Here is a 21,977-nt window from a genome sequence, read left to right as displayed (position 1 = left end):
GGGGCTGCCCCAGAGCTGCCTGTCCCCGCGTGCCCACTCCCGCCGGAAGTGCGTCACCGGCTCCGCGCTCCGCCACCCGCGGCCGAACCTAGGAGTCGAAACAACAAAACAAGCAGCTGCAGTGGTGGCGGGGGCGCCGGGACGGGGGAGGGGCGCGCCGGAACCGGAACCGACCTGACGCCGGAACCGGAACCGAGAGCGGGTTGCCAGGGCCCGAAGAGGGCTGGCGGCGGCGGCCTCGCTCGGTGAGTGAGACGGGCCGCTACTCGCCTGTTTGGCCCAAGCAGCGAGGACACGATGCGGGCCCGGGCCAGGGGCGGCCTGTTCAAGGTCACAGCCTGTGCCAGCCCCGCCCCTCAAGCTCCATAGCGTGCTGGGCCCACCCCTGCAGGCGGGGCAGTGACGCTACGTCCGTGGCCGGCCTCAGGCCTCACGGCCAGCTACGAGCGGGGGTGGCTTCCTGGAGGAGGAGGCGGCGGGCCCAGGATTCGAGGGCTGGAGCTGGGTTGTAGCCCGGCCAGGGCGCTGGTCTGTGGTCAGTAACCCGGCGTGGCCCTGTTAGGCCGGCAAGGGGAGGGGCGCGACCTCTGCTAAGGGCCTAGGTGCAAAGAGGCGGAGGGTGTGCGCTCCCGGGCCCTGGCCTTGTCGTCATTAACGATTCAGCCCACCAGGCACACATTTAACCCATGGGAGGGTATTTGCTCTCCCATTCGCCCTGGGAAACAGAGCTAGTCCCTGTCCTGCTACTGTTTGAGGCAGCCAGGGATCCGGGACGCATAGTTCATCCCCACCCTTTTCTCAGTTCTGGATGGAGAAACGGCCCAGAATTTACTGGTGGGTCTATGGGGAACTGGGCAGAAGGTCTCTGGCTCCACTGAGGAGGGAGTGGACCTGAGAAGGAACGGGATGATACTGTTTCAGTCTGAAACTGGGTGCCAGCCCTGCCGTGGCTTTGGGGCGGGGTTGCGGCCGAAGGGTAATGTGACATCTGGGGTACATCTGGATCGCCTTCTTATCCCAGCTTTTGCAGGCCCCTCTGCTTGGGACAGCAGCCAAAGAGAGGAATCTGTCTTAGGACGTGGGGAAAAGCTAGGCAGCGCATGGGAGCGGGTCCAGAGGAGGGTGGGAGCTGGCAGGCGGCAGGTGGGGCACGTTAGCCCCAGGACCTGGCCTGGGCAGGGATAGCACCTGGGCTGGGCCTGTATTCAGCCGCAGAGCCTGGTCCTCCTGCTGCTAGATTTGTCTCTGTCCTGCCTTCCTCCTCCACCTCCTTCTCGGGTGGTGACTAAGCAGCCAGTGAGAGTGAAGGAAAAGTGAGCACCCTGTGGGTTGGAGCCTTGGCTCCTCTCCAGATTGGTAGAGAAGTCTGGTCCCAGGCCATGGCTGCCTTGACCTGGCCTCTCACTGAGGCCTCTGTCTGCAGAGCTGTACAGCAGACGTCTGTGGGGCTCAGCCAGAAGTGGTGGCTTGCATTATTAATTCCCCCTTCAGAATAGCCTGAGAGCGTCCAGAGCCACATTAGGTGGTAGAGGGAGATCACTCTGTAGGGTTAGAAGTATCCCTGGTTGCCGAGCCCTGGCTGTAACCAAGGAGCAAGTTGTTGGGCCTTGGTAGTGATCTCGGGTCCCTTCTCAGGCTGTCGCTTCCTTGCTGGAGAATTTGGTCTCAAAGAATTGCCAAGATAGCTGGGCCAGGAAGAAAGCGCCGTAGCCCTGACCCAGACGCCATTGCCGACTCTGGGGCATTCTGGCTGTCGACTAAGCGGCTCAAGATGTCTGGTGGGGCCAGTGCTACGGGCCCAAGGAGAGGGCCCCCAGGACTGGAGGAGGCCACCAGTAAGAAGAAGCAGAAGGATCGGGCAAACCAGGAGAGCAAGGATGGAGATCCTAGGAGAGGTGGGACTGGCATTCCCAGAGTGCTCGTGGCCTTTCCATCCTCCCTTCCTGTTGCGCATACAGGTGGGGGTTGGTCTGATTTGGGGAGAAGGACCTATGGCCAGCTGTGTACAGCCTCAGCTTTGAGGTCTGGGTGCTTGGCTGAGATCCTAAAAACGGCGCTTGGTGGAGTGGTAGGGACTTGGAGGCTGCCTCTTCATTGGTTCCCTATTCTTTCCCTTGTTGTCAGGGTCCACGCCCACTCCTCGGGAGGAGCAGGCCAAAGAGGGTGAGTAATGAGTCGGCCTTTGGGTGCTGGAGTGCTAGGGGAAGAGAGGGGACACGGAGGGCATAGCCCTCACCTGGAGCCCCTCACGGTCCTGTTGGCTCTCCCCCTGCAGAGTTGTTGCTTGATTGGAAGCAGAGTGCAGATGAGGTGATTGTCAAACTGCGTGTGGGAGCGGGGCCCCTGCGGCTGGAGGAGGTGGACGCCGCTTTTACAGACACAGACTGTGTGGTGCGGCTCCCAGGTGCGTCCCTCTCGTCCGAGCCCAGCGGTGTATTTGAATCCTCTGACAGCCTCCGCCCCAGCTCACTGTCCCACTCTTATCTCCAGGTGGTCAGCAGTGGGGTGGTGTTTTCTATGCCGAGATAGAAGGTTCTTGCACCAAAGTGCAGACTCGCAAAGGTGGCTTCCTGCAGCTGGCACTGCCCAAGAAGGTGCCTCTGCTCACATGGCCCTCTCTCCTGGTAAGTACCAGAGCAGGGTAGGGTAGGGATACCCAGCGTAGCTGACAGGGGCTGACTGCTGTGTCTTTGGCAGAAGAAACCTCTAGGGACGCAGGAGTTGGTGCCAGGCCTGCAGTGCCAGGAGAACGGACAGGAGTCCTCTCCCATTGCCCTGGAGCCAGGCCCCGAGCCCCGCCGGGCAAAGCAGGAGGCCCGGAACCAGAAGCGGGCCCAGGGCTGTGGTGAGGTAGGGGCAGGGGCTGGCCCCGGGGCCCAGGTGGGGCCCAGTGCCAAGAGGGCTGTGCATCTTCGAAGAGGGCCAGAGGGGGAGGGGTCCAGAGATGGCCCAGGACCCCGGGGCGATGCCCCCCACTTCCTGGCTGAGCCAGCCACCCAGGTGAGCGTGGAGTACCTGTGTGGTAGTTGAAAAAGGAGGGAAGGGTGTGGGCTGCAGTTATGGGGGACGGGGGTGGGGGGCAACTGCCCGGCTGACCCAGGGCTGATCTTGCCCACAAACTTGCCATGAATAGACTGAGGCTGAGGAACAGCTCCGGGTGCCACCACTGAACTCTCAGACCTGCCTCCCCGGCTCCGAAGAGAATCTAGCACTTTCGGCAGGAGAAAAGGCAGTGTCCCACAGGAATGACCCAGTCTCTCCAGCCGTGACTCAGAGCAGAGACCCCGAGAAAGGTGACCGTTCCAAAGAGGAGATGGCAGTGGCAGCAGATGCTGCATCCTTGGATGGTAAAGGTGTGGCTGGGGGTGGGCAGGAGAGCCCCAGGCCGGGCTACAAGGTGGGTGTGTGGGGAGGGAGTAGCCTAGTAACAGGCAGGAACCTGTCCTGGTGCTGAGCTGTGGTCTCAACGTAGAGCCCGAGTCCATGGTGAACCTGGCATTTGTCAAGAATGACTCGTATGAGAAGGGGCCGGACTCAGTGGTGGTGCACGTGTACGTGAAGGAAATCCGCAGGGACACCTCTCGAGTGCTTTTCCGCGAGCAGGACTTCACGCTTATTTTCCAGACCAGGTGGGTGGGTGTCGAGAGATTGGGCAGCCAGTGTGCTTCAGGCAGGACAGTGTCTCTCATGCTGTCCCTTCTGCCCTCCTGTGCCTCTGCAGGGATGGAAACTTCCTGAGACTGCATCCGGGCTGCGAGCCCCACACCGTCTTCCGCTGGCAGGTGAAGCTCAGGTGGGTGGTGCCCAGCCCCCACCGCTGTTGCCTGCCACACCCTGGGCTCCATCTCCCTGGCCCATCTAGCTAGACACCCACTCCACCTAAGTTCCTGAGCTCAGTCTCTTCCCTCAGGAACCTGATTGAGCCAGAGCAGTGTACCTTCTGCTTCACGGCCTCTCGCATCGACATCTGCCTCCGGAAGCGGCAGAGTCAGCGCTGGGGGGGCCTGGAGGCCCCAGCTACACGAGGTCTGCACACGAGCTTCCTTCATTGCTCAGCCAGCATGACCAGGATCCCCACCCCTTGCCACGTGCTGCTAACCACCAGCCCCCTCATTCCCCCTTTTTAAGGTGCAGTGGGTGGTGCAAAGGTTGCCGTGCCGACAGGTCCAACCCCTCTGGATTCGACCCCACCAGGAGGTGCCCCACACACCCTGACAGGCCAGGAGGAAGCCCGGGGTGTGGAAAAGGAGAAACCCAAGGCTCGATCTGAGGACACAGGGCTGGATGGTGTGGCAGCCCGCACCCCCATGGAGCATGTAGCCCCCAAACCAGAGCCACACTTGACCTCGGTGAGCATCCTGGGGTGGGAAGGGCCAGGGATGGAGGCTGGAGCGCCTCTGGGCTGCTGTCTCATGGCCCCCTTGCTCCCACAGCCCAAACCCACGTGTATGGTGCCTCCAATGCCCCACAGCCCTGTGAGTGGGGATAGTGTGGAGGAAGAGGAAGAGGAGGAGAAGAAGGTGTGTCTGCCAGGCTTCACGGGCCTTGTCAATCTGGGCAACACCTGCTTCATGAATAGCGTCATCCAGTCTTTGTCCAACACTCGGGAGCTCCGGGACTTCTTCCACGGTGAGAGCAGGGCCTGGGTCCCCGGGCTGTGAGCACAGGGTTGGCTCCCCCGCTCACAGTTCTGTTTGGCTGCTGTCCCCAGACCGCTCCTTTGAGGCCGAAATCAACTATAACAACCCACTGGGAACAGGGGGACGACTAGCCATCGGCTTTGCGGTGCTGCTCCGGGCACTGTGGAAGGGCACCCACCATGCCTTCCAGCCTTCCAAGCTGAAGGTGCTCTGTGGCCACTTCCTCCCTTTGCTGGGGGAGGGGGGGAGGCCAGCCTGCTGGGTGCACAGCGGGTGCTGGGGCCCCGTGCTCACACCTTACCCCTGCCTCCAGGCCATTGTGGCAAGCAAGGCCAGCCAGTTCACAGGCTACGCGCAGCACGACGCCCAGGAGTTCATGGCTTTCCTGCTGGACGGGCTGCACGAGGACCTGAACCGCATCCAGAACAAGCCCTACACGGAGACCGTGGACTCTGACGGGCGGCCCGATGAGGTCAGGGACGGGGGCAGTGGTGGGCGTGTTTCGTGCACAGCCCCGTCCGGGGTCTCCTTGGTCCTCACCGCTCTGCCCCCTCAGGTGGTGGCTGAGGAAGCATGGCAGAGACACAAGATGAGGAATGACTCTTTCATCGTGGACCTGTTTCAGGGCCAGTACAAGTCGAAGCTGGTGTGCCCCGTGTGTGCCAAGGTGTGATGTGCTCTTCTAGAAAGAGACCCCCTCGCTTGGCTTAGCTAGCCTGGTCGAACCGAGGTCAGAGGCGTGTGCATCCTTAGGTGCTGCGGGGAAGGGTTTGGGCGAGGAAGCCGACGGGAGGCCTTGGGCTCCTGTGTGGGCTGCCGAGGTGGGCAGGGTAGGTTTCCTGGCTGAGGCAGAGTGATGTTTGGGCTCAAAGACAGCTGTAAGGAGGGGCACGGGCATGGCTAAGACTGAAAGGCACACAGGAGCAAGGGAGGGGCACAGTGATAAAGTGACTAGGCTGGGCGGGGCCTCCAGAGCCAGCGAGACATTGTTCTCCCCTGGTGGCCCTCTTGGTCTGTGCGATGTCCTGAGAATTTGTTGCGTGGCTGTGAGGCCCTGAGAGCCACCTGAGGGCCTGACCCCGCTCCCCGTGCAGCCACCCAGTGTCACCTGTATCTCCGCAGGTCTCCATCACTTTTGACCCATTCCTCTACCTGCCGGTGCCCTTGCCCCAGAAGCAAAAGGTTCTCCCTGTTTTCTATTTTGCCCGGGAGCCCCACAGCAAGCCCATCAAGGTGAGAAGCAAGTTCTTTCCTCTGTGCTGTCCCAGAGGCCTTGGCCCACCTCCCCACGGACTCTGTCTGCTCTCTCACCACAGTTCCTGGTGAGCGTCAGCAAGGAGAACGCCACGGCGAGTGAGGTGCTGGACTGTGTCTCTCAGGGCGTCCATGTGAAGCCTGAGAACCTGCGTCTGGCTGAGGTTTGTCTGTCCTCCCCCAGGCCTAGAGCGTGCGGACACATGTATACTCGCAGCTCACAGACGCTTGCGGACAGTCGTTGGCCTCTGTACGCACGCGGTCACGTGAGTGTGCGCGTGACTGCACAGGGACAGGTGCTGCGTTACTGGGTGAGGCACGGCTGACACCAGGCATTTGGGCTGTGCCACAGAGGTGCCTCAGTTCCCAGCTGTCGTCAGGGTTTATTCCCCATCTTGGTAGTGGCTCCCGACTTCTTTTTCCTTTTCAAACAAGGAGCTTGAGCTGCAGGACTATCCTTCCACCAGCTCTGGTTCCCCCTCCATCTGCTGCTCCTTCATGTTATCCCAGATAGGTGTCCCGGTCTTCCCCAAAGGCCCTTAGCTTCCAGCCTGGCAGTGCTTCCTTCCTCAGGGGGCTAGAGGGAGGGCGGAGCCCCCTCGAATGTGCCCCCCCCGCCCCCGATAACCAGGTTGCAGTCTCAGCAGGGCCCCGCTGATGGAGCGCAGGGTAGAGACCCTCAGTGTGGAGAGCTGGTGTAGTTCAGACTCTCTGAAGCACCGGGTTCCATATTCCTTTGGGCACTAAGGCTCGTGCCAGCAGGGGCCTATGCTTCCCTTGGGTCACAGTCCCTGCTCTTTCCCCTATGGGCCCAGGATCAGAGCCAGGCCTTCTCCCTGTACTCTGGGGCAAGGTTAGGGGAACCGCTTGTCCTCACATAGGCTCTGTGTGTTCTCTGTCTCAGGTGATTAAGAATCGTTTCCACCGCGTGTTTTTGCCGTCCCACTCACTGGACCCTGTGTCCCCATCTGACACACTTCTTTGCTTTGAGCTCTTGTCCCCAGAGCTGGCTAAGGAGCGGGTGGTGGTGCTAGAGGTGCAGCAGGTGAGTGGAGGCCAACCTGAGGGTACAGGGCCCTGGTGTGCGGGGGGGCTTCCCACCTGGCCTGGCCTTGCTGAGCCAGACAACCCACCCTAGCGCCCCCAGGTGCCCAGCATCCCCATCTCCAAGTGTGCAGCCTGCCAGCGGAAGCAGCAGCCTGAAGATGAGAAGCTGAAGCGCTGCACTCGGTGCTACCGCGTGGGCTACTGCAACCAGTGAGGACCCCCGCGGTCTGTCCCCTTCCTCTGCGCCTCCTTCCACTTGCCACTCTGCCTTCCCTCCAGATGTGTTTTAAGCCCTCCACTCACCAGCCTGCTCTACCAGGCCCTGGGGGAGGCAGGGCTGGCACCCCCATTTCCCAGGGCCAGAGGCTAGCCCCTAGTATGGAGTCCAAGGAGGCCCACAGGGCTAAGGCCCTATTCTTATCTCCGCCTTTCCTCAGGCTCTGCCAGAAAACCCATTGGCCTGACCACAAAGGCCTCTGCCGCCCTGAGAACATTGGCTACCCATTCCTGGTCAGCGTGCCAGCCTCGCGCCTCACTTACGCCCGTCTTGCTCAGTTGCTCGAGGGCTATGCCCGGTAAGGGCCCAGTGGTTGGATAGGATGAGGTAGGCGGAGGGCAGAGGTGCTCGGTGGCCTCAGGGTTCTCACTTGCTCTGCTGCTGTTACCAGGTATTCTGTGAGCGTGTTCCAGCCGCCCTTCCAGCCTGGCCGCATGGCCTTGGAGTCCCAGGGCCCTGGTTGTACCACGTTGCACTCCACTAGCTCCCTGGAGGCTGGGGACAGTGAGAGGGACCCCATACAGCCACCTGATCTCCAGTTGGTGACCCCTGTGGCTGAGGGGGACACAGCAGTCCCCCGAGTATGGGCAGCCCCTGATCGGGGCCCTGTGCCCAGCACCAGTGGAGTTTCTTCTGAGATACTGGCCGGTGGGCCCATTGAAGTTGGCTCCTCGCCTGCTGGTGAGAAGGTGTCCCGGCCTGAAGGTAAGTGTCCGGTGAAAGACTCTGCAGCTGGGGGAGGAGGTTGGGGAAAGCTTGCTGGATGGGGGGGCTCTAACTGTCATGTTCTCTCCTAGCTGCTGTGCCCGGGTACCAACACCCAAGTGAAGCCATGAATTCCCACACACCCCAGTTCTTTATCTATAAAATCGACGCATCCAACCGAGAACAGCGGCTGGAGGATAAAGGTGTCTGAAGCGTGGGTTGGGGCCGGGTGGGGTGGCCTGGCTGCTCGCCACCGCTGACCCCTCTCCCTGCATGTCTCCAGGAGACACCCCGCTGGATCTGGGAGACGACTGCAGCCTGGCTCTGGTCTGGCGGAACAACGAGCGCCTGCAGGAGTTCGTGCTCGTGGCCTCCAAGGAGCTGGAGTGTGCCGAGGACCCAGGCTCTGCCGGCGAGGCCGCCCGCGCCGGCCACTTCACCCTGGACCAGTGCCTCAACCTCTTCACGCGGCCCGAAGTGCTGGCCCCTGAGGAGGCCTGGTGGGGACGGGGCCGCCGGCGGGCAGCAGGGCGGGGGGCGTGGGGTCTGCTGGTGCTGACCCTGCCCTGCTCCCGCAGGTACTGCCCTCAGTGCAAGCAGCACCGGGAGGCCTCCAAGCAGCTGCTGCTCTGGCGCCTGCCCAGCGTGCTCATCGTGCAGCTCAAGCGCTTCTCCTTCCGCAGCTTCATCTGGCGCGACAAGATCAACGACCTGGTGGAGTTCCCTGTTCGGTGGGTGTGGGGCCCTGGCGACAGCAGGCAGGGCATGGGGGCCGCGGCAGGCACCCTGGGCGCCGGGTGACTGTCTTACCTCCCTGGTTGGGACTCCAGGAACCTGGACCTGAGCAAGTTCTGCATCGGTCAGAAGGAGGAGCAGCAGCCCAGCTATGACCTGTATGCTGTCATCAACCACTACGGGGGCATGATCGGTGGCCACTACACTGCTTGTGCGCGCCTGCCCAGTGACCGCAGCAGCCAGCGCAGCGACGTGGGTGAGGGCCCGTGCAGCCAGCAGCACCAGGGGCAGGGATGGCGGTGCAGGGTATGCTCACGCTCTTCCCGCTTTGCTCCAGGCTGGCGCTTGTTTGATGACAGCACGGTGACAACAGTAGATGAGAGCCAGGTCGTGACGCGTTATGCCTACGTGCTCTTCTACCGCCGGCGGAACTCTCCTGTGGAGAGGCCCCCCCGGGCAGGTCACTCTGAGCACCACCCAGACCTAGGCCCTGCAGCTGAGGCTGCTGCCAGCCAGGTAAGGCGTGGGGGAGGTTTTGCAGGCTAGTGGGGCCCGAAGCACAGATGGGAGAGGGTTGGGCACAGCCTCTCCTCCAGCCACAGGCCCCTGCAGCCTTGCGGTTTGTGAGTCTCAGACAGAGTTCCTTCACATAAAGCCCTAGCCAGAAGGATCCCCATGTGGTAGGGACACTTACCACACACACCAGCATGCTGCCATTGGTGTGCACATTGGCACCGCTTGGCACGGGCCAGGTGTCTGCTCTGAACCTCACCGGGCTCACTGCCGTGAGTGGACTGCACTTACCAGCCTCCCAGCCTTCCTCTGCATGCTACCCACATAGCAGCCTATATACCCTCACTTGTGAGTGTCCCTGTGTTCTGATGTGCACTCAGGACAAGGCCTGTCCAGGCTGGCCATGGCCTAGGGTGGCTGTTGCCCTCCCTGAGGTGAGCGTCTGTCTCTGCTGAGCCTTTGGGGTCTTTCTCTTTTACTTCCATGGGGTGCCATAGGCCTGCTTGGTCGGTGGGCAGAGCCACATCTCTTTCCTGTACTAGTCTCCTTGGTGTCCACCCCTGCCTTGAGCCCCACGGAAGACGGTGGTCAGGATCTGGACAGGGGCATGTGGAGCTAGGAGATGACTGGGGTTGCCGGTTCTGTCCTCCGTGGGAGGCCTGGGCTAAAAAACTGACTAGCCCCACGCTGCCACAGAAAGTTGACGGTTGATTCAGAACATTCTTAAGGGCAAAATGTTGTCAAGATTTGCCTACCCTGGTGCTCTCAGTCTGGACAACCTTGCGAATGGCCCTCTTGGACACCTCCCTGCTGCTTCACCTGGGATATAGGGCTTTAGTGCCAGTCACCTTGGGTAGGACTGTCATGGCCAGGGTCTTAGGGATACCGGATGCCCCCTTCCCCGCTCTGGGTGCTGATGGCCATTTCCGCACACCATAGGCTTCCCGGATTTGGCAGGAGCTGGAGGCCGAGGAGGAGCCGGTACCCGAGGGGCCTGCACCCCTGGGTCCCTGGGGGCCCCAAGACTGGGTGGGCCCCCCACCACGTGGCCCTACCACACCAGATGAGGGCTGCCTCCGGTACTTTGTTCTGGGCACCGTGGCAGCTTTGGTGGCCCTCGTGCTCAACGTGTTCTACCCTCTGGTATCCCAGAGTCGCTGGAGATGAGCTCGCCTGCAGGCAGCTGCTGCGAGCTGGCCCACCTGCCTGCCCCCCAGGCACCCTGCCTCTGGGGACCGGCTCTGGGTTTAGGCCGCAGTGTGTGCACCTGGAGGGAGAAAACGGGGGCTGTGGCTCCTGCAGGGGCAGAGCACCCATCTAGCTGTCTCCGTGCATCCTGCTGCTCTGACCCTTGGCCTGGGGCTTAGCCCTACCCAAGCAGCTTCCTGTATTTAAAGTGTTAATAAAGCGAGACTGTTCAGGCCTGATCTTGTCTCTGTCTCAATGCCGCAGCTGTCTGCGCCTGCCTTGGGGCCCTCCCTTGGGTGCCGGAGTTCCGAGCCAGCACCCCTGGGACGCCAGGCAGCATACTGAGCAGCCCCCAACCCCTGTCCTCATATTCTGTTGCAGGGACTAGGCCCTGGCCAGGCCCCCGAGGTGGCCCCCACGCGGACAGCCCCTGAACGCTTCGTCCCCCCTGTGGACCGCCCAGCCCCCACCTACAGCAACATGGAGGAGGTCGATTAGCAGGTCCCTGACTGGTGGGGGGACTGGGTTTGGGGATCTCCCACAGAGGGCCAGCTCTTTGCCGCTTCTCCTTCTCTAACCCAGAGGCACTGGCTTCATCAGTGGGGAGTTGGGGTTGCGATTTGAGGGTGGGAACTTTACAAGTTGGGGCCTCTTGTCAGCTTGAACCCCCAACCAGTGGGCCTTGGCTTCTCCCGTCACCCTCAGTGCTGGGTGATTTGATTCTCAGTTGTACCTTCAATTCTTTCTGACTCGCATTATAAACGTTATAATTTTATTCTAAAAATTGTAACTTTTTTTTTTTTTTGCATTTTGGAAGTGATTGCTGCTGTTTAAATATATTTTAAAAATAAATGATAAATAAGCAGACTTAGTGACTGATGCACCAGGTGCTGCGGCCACCTCCCTTTCCCATCATTTGATGTGTTTGTGTATCTGTGTGTTAAAGATCCTGAAGGCAGTCTGGTCAGAGAGATGCTAGGTCTTCACCTCAGGCCTTGTGGGTCGTGAAGCCCCCTGTGCCATCAGATCTCTGGGGCCTGCCTGCTGCCCTTTTGACTCCACTGGTCCTGGGTTTCATGTGGAAATAGTTATGGTTGGCGTCAGTCAATATCTCACACTCAAGGGGTGGAGGAGTACCCCATGAGGCTTCAGGAGCTGACAGACAGGTCAGGGGACACTTGCAGAACAGGAGGCACTAGGGGGATCTTCCTCCTTTTCCATTCTTGGGTCTTTTCTTTGCTAGTTTGAGTTCCATCTGGATCCTTCAAGAGAGAGCACAGCAGGAAAAACTTATGGGGAAGGAGACACTGCTCCAGAAGGAGGACAGGCAGAAAGGATCAGTTAATCTTGGCTGACTTCCTATGGGAGACAGAGAGGGAAGGCCGTTTCTTCCCTTGAGTCCCTGAGTCCTTGACTCCTGACACTTGCCCCAGGCTGTTCACCCATAGTAGGTCTGCAGGCTTGGCCTGGCCTCAGTGCCTTTGTGACCTTGTACACATAGAGCAAGGGCGAATCTTGTGAGAAGTCTCCTTCTCTTTGTGGTTAGTGCTGCCCTTCCTCACTCCAGTTCTTGGGGATAGGGTGGGCATCCCCAGCTGGAAGGAGTTGGGTAGCAAAGGTACTTGTGTGGTAGATGTTCAGATATGCTGGAAAGAGTGTAAGGCAGGCAGAGGTGGGACAGGTTCTGGCAGTCCTGTTGATCTGTCCCCACCCCCAAGCCTGCAGGGCCAATCTTGCAAAAAGCTCATCATGTAGGTCCTGCTAGTTAGCACCCCTCAGCATCAGCTGGATTTAAGGGTGGCATTCAGCAGAGGGAGCTCCTGGAGAAAGCTAGCCAGTGACCACCAATGTTACCTTTTTCCTTATGGGGACTACACATGGGCCATGTGGGGTTGATGGCCTTGAAGAAGGACCCAGAGAGCTGGGTGTGAGACCCTGCAGAAATGGTGGAATTGCCAAGCTGGGGACTGGTGCTGTCATACTGCTGGAGGGCCTGCTAAACATGGGCTGCAACAGGCCTGTGCTGGCCCTACACTGTGTGCAGCCCCAAGTGTCTGGTCACTGGTGGTCTACATGTGCTGGATGCACTGATCAAGGGGTTCTCTCTGCCCCTGGCCACAGCCCTGCTGCTCTGAGCCTGCCACATTGCCCTTCTGTGACAACTGCAGAAGGCTGCTGTGGCCACCACCACTGTGGCCTCTACTGCTTCTGTGTTCATTGTTAGCCTGCTGGACCCTGCCTCTTTTCACGCCATATCTGGGCCTTCCTGGCTACTGCCTGGCTTTTCTCCTTGGTTATCTTTTTATTGATTTTCCTGGAAGTAGTGACAGGGGCTCATGCAAGCAACCCAGCCCCCTGGGCTGGGCCCATACACCTTCATGGTCTGCTCTGTGCAAGTCATAGGACTTCAGACAATTGGCTGGCCTGTCATTGCCACTTGTGGCATTCTTGGTAGCACTGGTGGGGCTACTGCCTCATAAAACATGAAGCCTCAGGGTTCACAGGGTAGCTACCCTGATGCCATGGGAGAGTTGCAGGGGGCTATCACCAGCCCTACGGGATTCAAGATGCTGCTATAATAAATCCTTTGATGGTATCAGATGTAGAGCAGGCAGGCAATGACAGTTACTCTGCTCATCATAGGCACCTTTGTGGTGGACTAGGCACCAGCATTTGTGAACTCAGCACAGGGCTGGTGGAGCAGTGGCTCTGCTTGGTGCCCATCTGGGGTACCACTGCATTGAATCCCCTGCTCAATGCCTGCATCCTGCCTTCGCTGGCATCGGGTTGGGGCCACAGGACCACAGGGCCATGGGGAGGTGGGAAGCCCTAAGGCACAGGACCTGGATACTGATGCAGTGTGTGGCCCTGGGCAGAACCTGGCCTTTGGTTATCATGGAGGCCCAGATGGAGGCCCAGAAATGGCACGTGGTAATTAGTGGGATATGGCTGCAAAGCAGGACACAATTTAGATACATACTATAGTCTGAATCCTTCCCAGTCCCTGAAGGCCCAGGAGTATTAGCAACAACAAGACCTCTAAAAACCTCAGAGTTCCAATCCAAATTTGGGGATATCCTTACTGTCCCACCACCACCAGCTCCAGTTCCACAAAGAAAACTGCCAGTGTGGTAAGACCAAGCACAAGAGCCATTATTATGGAGCTATTATTCTTCCCCACCGTATCCCAACTTCAATAAAATATCCCATCAAATGCCTGTGGATGGATTTCAAGGTCTAATTTACTTGTGGTTTTCACGACATTTGCATGCTTTGGCAAGGCTGGAGGGTAAGTGTGCCAAGAAATTTTAAAGAAATCATCACAGAACTTGATGCGAAGTCCCTCCTCTCTCCTGGCCAGATGTGTCCAGGTGAGCGCCGGAAAAGTGCCTGTGTTAATGGGCCCTTTGATCGGTCATTCTGCACGGTCTCTGTGCTGGAGTCTTGCCTGGATTTCCAGGGCCTCGTTTTACTCAATTTCCATGTGAACTCCAAAGCTGAGATTTTAGAAACGCGGCAGGGACTCTCACTTGCTCCCGAGAACAGACTGGGATGGTCCCAAGGTTTCCAGGGCGGAAGGAGGAAATCCGCAGGGTAAAGAGTCACGCCTACGTCCTCCTCCTGCCTGAAGTCCCGCTGCCTCCTACCCCTGAAGTAACCTGTAACGCGGAAACGGAAATGAAGCGCCAGGAAACGCCGGCTTGGCCACCACCCTCTGCCATTTAAATAGTGCCAACAACCTTGGAGAGCCCCACCCCCTCTCTCCAAGGAAGGACGTCATTGGCTCGCCCTTGCGGCTTCGCTCTCCTATTGGCCAGTGGGGTAACATCAACGTGCAAATTGGCCCCGAAGTTTTCTTTCGGTTTCCGCTGTCTCTGCGATGGCGACTGTGGACTCTGTGTCGCTCTTCACCGGCCTAGGCCTGAGCGAGCACAAGGCCCGCGAGACGCTCAAGAACACGGCTCTGAGCGCGCAGCTGCGCGAGGCGGCGACCCAGGTGCGAGCCCCTCTGTCCTTAGCCCGGGATGCCGATGGTGCTCCCGTGCAGCTGCGACCGGTCCCCGTCCCCATCTATACACCTTGTCTCGCGTATACCTTTCTCACTGGCGACGGGGCGTCTCTCCTGACTCCTCTGACCCCTCTGACCCCAGGCACAGCAGACTCTGGGCTCCACCATCGACAAGGCTACCGGGACCCTCTTATATGGCTTGGCCTCCCGACTCAGGGATCCCCGGCGTCTCTCTTTCCTCGTGAGCTACATAGCCAATAAGAAGATTCACACCGAAACCCAGCTGAGCGGTGAGAGCCCCGCCTGACCTGCCACTTCCCACTCCAACCCTAGGCCAAGACCGCTTTCTGCCTAGTCCTCTAGTCTCTCTAGAGACCTAGTTCTGTACTGCTAAGTGAGGCCTGGCGCTGAGGGATGGAGAGGGCGGCTTCCTGTGCGACTGTCTGAGGAGCTGTGTAGGTCTGGGGGAGAGGCTCCCTCAGAACACATGCTTCTTTTCTGTGGCCCCAGGACTGCTCTCGGATGGTACAAAGCTTAACCTCCCAGGCGGCCAAGCTGTAACTGGGATTTCATGGCATTAGAGCCCTGTCTACTTCTTGGAGCTGAGATGCCACAAACTCATTGCTCTCCTTTCTCAGCTGCCCTTGAGTATGTGAGAAGTCATCCCCTGGACCCCATCGACACCATGGACTTTGAGCAGGAATGTGGTGTGGGCATCATGGTGACTCCAGAGCAGATTGAGGAGGCTGTGAGTCCTTCCCTAGGCATCGGGTTGCTTCCTTGATTCTGACCCGAGAAAGGAATGGCTCAGCTTCTGCACTCAGGAATACCCAGGGTGAGGGTGTGGTTCTGAAGGACTCTTTCCTGAACCATATGGTTTGGCTTTCCAAAGGTGGAGGTTGCCATAAATCGCCACCGGCCCCAGCTCTTGGTGGAGCGTTATCATTTCAACATGGGACTGCTGATGGGTGAGCAGGGCCTGGGGAGTGGACTATGCTGTTCTCTGGTTATGCGTTCTCTTCTGGGCGTGATGAGTGGGAGGTGGGGTAAGAGTAGGAGCACCTTAAAAAGTGGTCTGGCTGGGCGCAGGCTCTGATTCCTGAGGTCAGCCTGGACCTTTTCTTGGGAAAGAGGTTGGGAAGTGCCCTCTTTTGCCTTTCTGCAGCTCCTTGTGCCCACGTTTCTAGGAGAGGCTCGGGCTGCACTCAAGTGGGCAGATGGCAAAATGATCAAGCATGAAGTGGACATGCAGGTGGGCACCTCCTTGAGCTGAAACAGGCAAACACACTGCCATGGACAAGTCAGGGGGAGGGATAAACGGGTCAGGGGGAGGAGACCCTCTCCCTAGTCTGTTGATGAACAGTAGAGCCTGGTGGCGAGGAGGCAGCACCTGGGTAGGCAGTGAAAGACTTGGGCCTCTGGGTTGAGTCTAATTTGGGGTGAGTCACTTTACTCTGAACCTCAGTTTCCTCGCCTTGTAAATAAATAGGTGTGGCTTTCATCTAATTTGAAGATGAGCAACTTCATTTAGGATGCTGGCATAGAATCACAAAACGACTGCGACAGATGATTGTTTTTAAAAAAATTAAAAAAATATATTTTATTTATTTATTTTTAGAGTGAGGGGAAGGGAAGGAGAAAGAGAAGGAGAAAAACATCAATGTGTGGTTGCCTCTTGCACACCCCCACCTGGGGACCTGGCCTGGAACCCAGGCATGTGCCCTGACTGGGAATTGAACCAGCGACAATTTGCTTCACAGGCCAGTGCTCAATCCACTGAGCCACACCAGCCAGGAGATTGCTTATCTTGATACTGGGCCCATGGTTCCTCTCTAAATGGCAGTGTTTGTTACCTGAAACCAGTATGGATCCTCAGGCAGCAAAGAGCATTTGAGGCCAGCAGAACCATGTGAGGAGCAGAGGTGGGATGGGCTATGTAGGTTTTTCAAGGTGGTTCTGGTAGACAGGCCAGGAAGTCCTTAGGCGGGTGGGCGGGGTCAATCAGGGGATCCGAGAAAGAAAACACTCCTGTCCCAGGCCTAACTCTGGTCTCTGCTCAGGTCCTCCACCTTCTGGGTCCCAAGACGGAGGCTGATCTAGAGAAGAAGCCCAAGGTAGCTGAGCATGGTCCTGGGTCCTTGGGGTTGAGGTGGTATAGGGTGAGACTTCAGGCTTGGGGAAGGGAGTATTTGAGGCCAAAGATCCTAAGACCCTACCCAGGAGAGACCCTGACCCAACTTCTGGGCTTTTCTCAGGTGGCAAAGGCTCGGCTGGAAGAAACAGACCGGAGGACAGCCAAGGATGTTGTGGAGAATGGTGAGAGGCTTGAGACTCCTATCACATTCAAATCTCTGGACTCTGAACTGTCCATCTGGTGGGGCCTTGTCCCCTTAGGCCATGTCTTGGGCAACACCCTGCCTTCTGTACGACTGGAGGTCCTGATGTTTCCTTTGTTCTCTTTACCAAGAGACTGGCCTGAGGAGGCCTGAAAAGTCTGGCTGTGTATCTCTAGTCTTTGGGGTTGGGGAAGAGGAGCCTGCTAGGTTCTGTTCTGGTTGCAGGATATGAGTAGTTCCAACAGGTGCCTCCCTGCGCTGGATGTGGCAGCTGTGTCCAGAGGATAAGTTTTCCTTGGTCTCATCTCTGCAGGTGAGGTTGCTGGTCAGACCCTGTCTCTAATGGAGCAGCTTCGAGGGGAGGCGCTTAAGTTCCACAAGCCTGGTAAGCAAGCAGAGCAAAACTGAGGAGGGATGGATTGTTCTTACAGCCAGACCCCAAGAGTAGGGAGCCTTGGCCTGCAGCCTGATCCTTAGGCTCATTCTGCTCCTGGTAGGTGAGAACTACAAGACCCCAGGCTATGTGACCACACCGCATACCATGGATCTGCTGAAGCAGCACCTGGAGATCACTGGGGGACAGGTATGTGGGAGTGTGGCCGGCAGCATTTGCCTGGGGGCCTGAGCTGCCTGCGTATTGCCCCATGGCCTTTCAGGGAAACAGCATCTGTTCCTTCAAGGTTGTCTGAACTCTGACCTAATTCCTTTGCTCCCATTCCCCTCATCTCAGGTGCGTACCCGGTTCCCACCAGAACCCAATGGAATCCTGCATATTGGACATGCCAAAGCCATCAATTTCAACTTTGGCTATGCCAAGGTGAGTGTGTCCTGGGAATATGTCAAGCAGGGTGACCACTTGCTGCTTTTATTACTGGATACCTTCCCTGCTCTCCTATAACATGCCCAGAGCAGACAGAGGCTATGGAGGAGAGCCCTATGTGTGTCACATACCTAGGAATCCATTTGGCTCATTGGGAAAAAGCTCTCAGGTGAGGCAGTGAGTTCAAATTTGAGGAAATTTCCAGTGCAACCTGTGTATACCAAATTAGAATAAGAAGTGCCTAGTTTAGGGCATTTCCATAAAGGAAGATGAATGAAACTCTTGAAGACGTTTCCAATTCTGACATGGGAGAGGCCTGAGAATGTTCCAGTGTGACGAGCTGGAACTGTGCGAGCTGATCATGTGGAGCTCACAGGCTGTGACTCTGTGACTCTCCTAGGCCAACAATGGAATCTGTTTCCTTCGCTTTGATGACACCAACCCTGAGAAAGAGGAAGCCAAGTTCTTCACTGCCATTTACGACATGGTGGCCTGGCTGGGTATGGGCTGAGCAAGGCCTGGACAGAGCTGGTGGTCAGTGGGAATCCCCTTGGGCCATGACCTGCCATTGAGTGTCCCTGACTGGTTGTTCATACTGTGTCTCATCCTGCCCCAGGTTACACACCTTACAAGGTGACGTACGCCTCTGACTATTTTGACCAGCTGTATGCCTGGGCTATAGAGCTCATCCGCAGGTGAGGCCAGGGCCATGATATGGAGCCAGGAAGCCTGACCAGGACACAATCATGTCGGGCACTCACACCCCTTCCCCATAGGGGCCAGGCCTATGTGTGCCACCAGCGAGGGGAGGAGCTCAAAGGCCATAATCCTCTGCCATCGCCCTGGAGAGACCGTCCCGTAGAGGAGTCACTGCTGCTCTTCGAGGTAGGGTTCGGGAGGGACAAGTGGGAGTGAATAGGCCAGGATGCCAAGGATGAGAAAGATGCCCCTGTGCCGAGAGGCAGCCTGACCCCTTGCTCCCCTCAGGCAATGCGCAAGGGCAAGCTTGCGGAGGGTGAGGCCACGCTGCGGATGAAGCTGGTGATGGAGGATGGCAAGATGGACCCCGTGGCATATCGAGTCAAATATACACCACACCACCGCACAGGGGACACCTGGTGGGTATGAGCATGGGGTGGGTGGGTGGGCCATGGGTAGGGCAGGGTGGGGCTGGATGGTGGGGCCCACTACCTATGCCCTGCAGGTGCATCTACCCCACCTATGACTACACGCACTGCCTCTGTGACTCCATCGAGCACATCACCCACTCCCTCTGCACCAAGGAATTCCAGGCCCGGTGAGGGAGCTGGGCCCATGGGGTGGGTAGGGCCAGTGGGATTCCAGCAGCCCTTCCTGTGGTCTCTCCTTGGTCTGAGGTCCTGACTGTACCCTCCTACCCCAGACGCTCTTCCTACTTCTGGCTGTGCAATGCGCTGGACGTCTATTGCCCTGTGCAGTGGGAGTATGGCCGCCTCAACCTGCACTATGCAGTTGTCTCGAAGAGGAAGATTCTCCAGCTTGTGGCAGCGGGTGCTGTGCGGTAGGTGCAGTTGTTTGGCTCTTGAAAGGCTGGTGGTATTAGTGGTATGTGCTGCCGAAGGTCTCACAACCTCCTTGCCCACAGGGACTGGGATGACCCCCGGCTCTTCACGCTCACAGCCCTGCGACGGCGGGGCTTCCCACCTGAGGCCATTAACAACTTCTGTGCTCGGGTATGGCCCACTGCGCTGGGTGGGCAGGTGGGGGCTCCGCATGGCAGCCTGTGGTTGTGGTTGTGGCTGTGGCTGTGACTGATGCTGCCCTTTCCTCTTAGGTGGGGGTGACAGTGGCACAGACCACAATGGAGCCACATCTGCTAGAAGCCTGCGTGCGTGATGTACTGAATGACACAGCCCCGCGGGCCATGGCTGTGCTGGAGCCATTACAGGTCATCATCACCAACTTTCCCGCTGCCAAGGTAGGTCTGCCTCAGTGTGTGTTGCGGGGGAGGGTACTCCAGTGCCTGTGTGACTCAGACACCCATTTCCTGCTGTAGTCTTTGGACATCCAGGTGCCTAACTTCCCAGCTGATGAGACCAAGGGCTTCCATCAGGTTCCCTTTGGCTCCACTGTCTTCATTGAGAGGACTGACTTCAAGGAGGTGAGTGGGAGGGCAGAGGTTCCTGTTTGCTGCTTGGCCCAGTACTGAAGTCTGTCCTCTTCCTGCTTTAGATGAAGCAGCCGCTGCCCAACATAGGGGTAGGGGAGAAACCTCTTGTGCCTTTCCGATCCTTGCAGCCTCTTGTGGCTGCCCTGTTTCCTACCTCTAGGAACCAGAGCCTGGCTATAAGCGCCTGGCACGGGGCCAGCCTGTGGGCCTGAGGCACACAGGCCACGTCATCGAGCTGCAGCGAGTCGTGAAGGTGAGAGCCAGCTGCAACCTTCCCACCGCGGTGCCTGCTGGGGTGAGGATCTAGGCGTGGGCCTCAGTCCCAGGGGTGGTCCCAAAGTCTGACTGCGGGCCTCTCTCCCTTGACCAAAAGGGCCCTCGTGGCTGCGTGGAAAGCCTGGAGGTGACCTGCAGAAGGGCAGATGCTGGAGAAAAGCCCAAGGCCTTTATTCACTGGGTGTCACAGCCTCTGACATGTGAGATTCGCCTCTATGAGCGACTGTGAGTGAACAGAGCGGGGTGGGGACAGGTAGAAGATGGGCATCGCCTGCTGTGGCTGCCCCTCTGGAGTCTGACCTTCACTGTGGTCGCAGATTTCAGCACAAGAACCCCGAGGATCCTGCTGAGGTGCCTGGTGGATTCTTAAGTGACCTGAACCCGGTAGGCTCCGGGGGTACAGGATGAGGGAGGAGGGCCTCCCTGACTGGATAGCCATTTGAGTTCCCTGCCCGCAGGCATCGCTACAGGTGGTGGAGGCAGCATTAGTAGACTGTTCCGTGGCCCTGGCAAAGCCCTTCGACAAGTTCCAGTTTGAGCGGCTTGGCTACTTCTCCGTGGATCCAGACAGCCACCAGGGACAGGTGCCTGAATTTACCTGCCTGTCCTTTCCACAGTGATGATGGCTTCCATTCACTCTGCCAAGTGCTTTGCCTTCATCCCCTTAGTTAATCCTTGCCACTGGAGGTGGGGGTTCATGTTCTACTGATGAGGAAATAGGCTCAGAGGTTAAGTCCATGCACAAAATTTTGTATATCGACTTGGCCTTTCTTACTCATAAAGAAGGGGGCAGTCATAGGGGTTGTTATAATCCTTACAAGATGGGGGGCCCAGAGCCATCCATTCCCTTACCATGCATCACAAAGTTTCTGAGAACCGTCTCCTGCCCCTCAGCCCCTCGGGGGTCAATGAGGTGAGGGCAGGGGTAGGGCCCAGTTTTGGTTTAGTGGTCATTCCTTCCTCTCTGCCCTCCAGCTTGTCTTCAACCGGACCGTCACCCTGAAGGAGGACCCGGGAAAGGTGTGAGCTGGAAGCCCCATGGACTTACCTCCTCCTTCTGGAGGCTAGGGGTACCCAGGCTCCATGTTAATAAAGGACAGCTCAATCCGCCCCGCCCCGAGTCTGTGCGGCCTGTTTACCTGTCCGCCCCCCTGGCAGCAGAGGGCCTTAGAGACATGCTGGGGGTGCGGGTGGGGGGACTGATGCACTGCACACAACCACTGGTGCACTTCTGGGTGCGTGAGGGCAGCGGCCTGGGCCTGAATGGGGAGCTCTGCACCTGGCCCGAGGGCATGGCGGTGGGCCCTGGGGTGCAGCTCCGCTGTTAGGAGCCCTGTGCCAGAGGGTTCTGGCAAGTCTGTCTGCGTGCCTCAGTAGACAAAGAGAGGCCGAGCTCCCTGTCCAATGCTGCAGCAAATGGCTGCGTGCCTACCACGTGCCAGCCGCAGGAAGAAGAGACAGAATGACCAGGCTCTGTGCGGGAGAGGTTTCCTTGGGGCCTGTCTGTATGAGGTTGCAGGAGGTTCCCGGCCCAGCCTGGGCTTCAGAGGACCACTCGCAGGAAATGACTCCTGAGGGGATCCCCAAAGGATTATGGATAGTTTGCCAGGCCGGGAGGAACAAGGGCAAAGGTCCATGGGCCTTTCTAAGGGAGCCTATGACGGGCTGCTTGCCCTCTAGGGCACCGTGGGCTACTGATGAGGCCTGCCTGTGCCTGCAGCTTTAACAGCCTCCACATTTTCCCTGTATACAAACAGCAGGCTACCAGACGCCCGCTTTAAGGTGGACTGGGCTGCGGAAGGCTGAATTAGGAAGGCATAAGATGGGTGGGAAGGAGGGCCCTAGATGCTAAGGACATGGAGAGGAGAGTATCCTGCGGACGTCCCAAATGGGACGCGGCTGGAGCGCCAGGCCTAGTGCAGGAGCTGTGAGGGGCCACCTTAAGCGAGAGTCCGGGCCCCGCCCCGTGTGAAGCTGCGCGACCCAAGAAGGCCCGGGAAGCCGTCAGAAGGTGGCTACGGAGCGAGC

General features: G+C 58.3%; 2 protein-coding genes across 19 annotated transcripts; both read left to right on the top strand.

Annotated features, from left to right (window-relative positions):
- Window positions 1-51: 51 nt before the first annotated feature.
- Window positions 52-11,226, top strand: USP19 (ubiquitin specific peptidase 19). 18 transcript variants are annotated; one of them, XM_090284729.1, is made up of 27 exons: window positions 52-245; window positions 1,636-1,895; window positions 2,125-2,163; window positions 2,276-2,404; window positions 2,491-2,624; window positions 2,698-3,000; window positions 3,134-3,347; window positions 3,473-3,629; window positions 3,722-3,793; window positions 3,911-4,026; window positions 4,129-4,349; window positions 4,434-4,629; window positions 4,712-4,845; window positions 4,954-5,112; window positions 5,197-5,307; window positions 5,763-5,873; window positions 5,957-6,058; window positions 6,799-6,939; window positions 7,033-7,151; window positions 7,379-7,516; window positions 7,610-7,923; window positions 8,016-8,126; window positions 8,207-8,423; window positions 8,502-8,654; window positions 8,754-8,914; window positions 8,996-9,174; window positions 10,111-10,598. In XM_090284729.1, exons 2-27 carry the CDS (start codon window positions 1,772-1,774, stop codon window positions 10,336-10,338), a joined length of 4,083 nt encoding a protein of 1,360 aa, XP_090140855.1. In that variant the 5' UTR covers window positions 52-245; window positions 1,636-1,771; the 3' UTR covers window positions 10,339-10,598. The 18 variants fall into 18 exon arrangements, with proteins under 18 accessions (XP_090140855.1, XP_090140854.1, XP_090140857.1 ...); XM_090284728.1 differs by having other exon boundaries at window positions 3,134-3,353; XM_090284731.1 differs by lacking the exon at window positions 10,111-10,598 and adding an exon at window positions 10,741-11,226 and having other exon boundaries at window positions 54-245.
- Window positions 11,227-14,208: 2,982 nt separating this feature from the next.
- On the top strand, window positions 14,209-21,059 carry QARS1 (glutaminyl-tRNA synthetase 1). Its single transcript, XM_090284711.1, has 24 exons — window positions 14,209-14,356; window positions 14,511-14,658; window positions 15,007-15,116; window positions 15,261-15,336; window positions 15,556-15,620; window positions 16,429-16,482; window positions 16,624-16,684; window positions 17,018-17,089; window positions 17,202-17,287; window positions 17,435-17,521; window positions 17,925-18,024; window positions 18,141-18,219; window positions 18,301-18,409; window positions 18,512-18,642; window positions 18,729-18,821; window positions 18,927-19,064; window positions 19,149-19,236; window positions 19,338-19,481; window positions 19,560-19,664; window positions 19,834-19,926; window positions 20,047-20,174; window positions 20,267-20,333; window positions 20,408-20,533; window positions 20,925-21,059. Exons 1-24 carry the CDS (start codon window positions 14,240-14,242, stop codon window positions 20,973-20,975), a joined length of 2,328 nt encoding a protein of 775 aa, XP_090140837.1. The 5' UTR covers window positions 14,209-14,239; the 3' UTR covers window positions 20,976-21,059.
- Window positions 21,060-21,977: the final 918 nt, after the last annotated feature.

This window comes from Furipterus horrens, unplaced genomic scaffold (assembly GCF_987537825.1).
Source record: "Furipterus horrens unplaced genomic scaffold, mFurHor1.1.pri manual_scaffold_7, whole genome shotgun sequence".
Taxonomy (NCBI): Eukaryota; Metazoa; Chordata; class Mammalia; order Chiroptera; family Furipteridae; genus Furipterus; species Furipterus horrens.
Note: the sequence above shows the minus strand (reverse complement) of the source record. Positions and strands in the feature narration are given on the sequence as shown.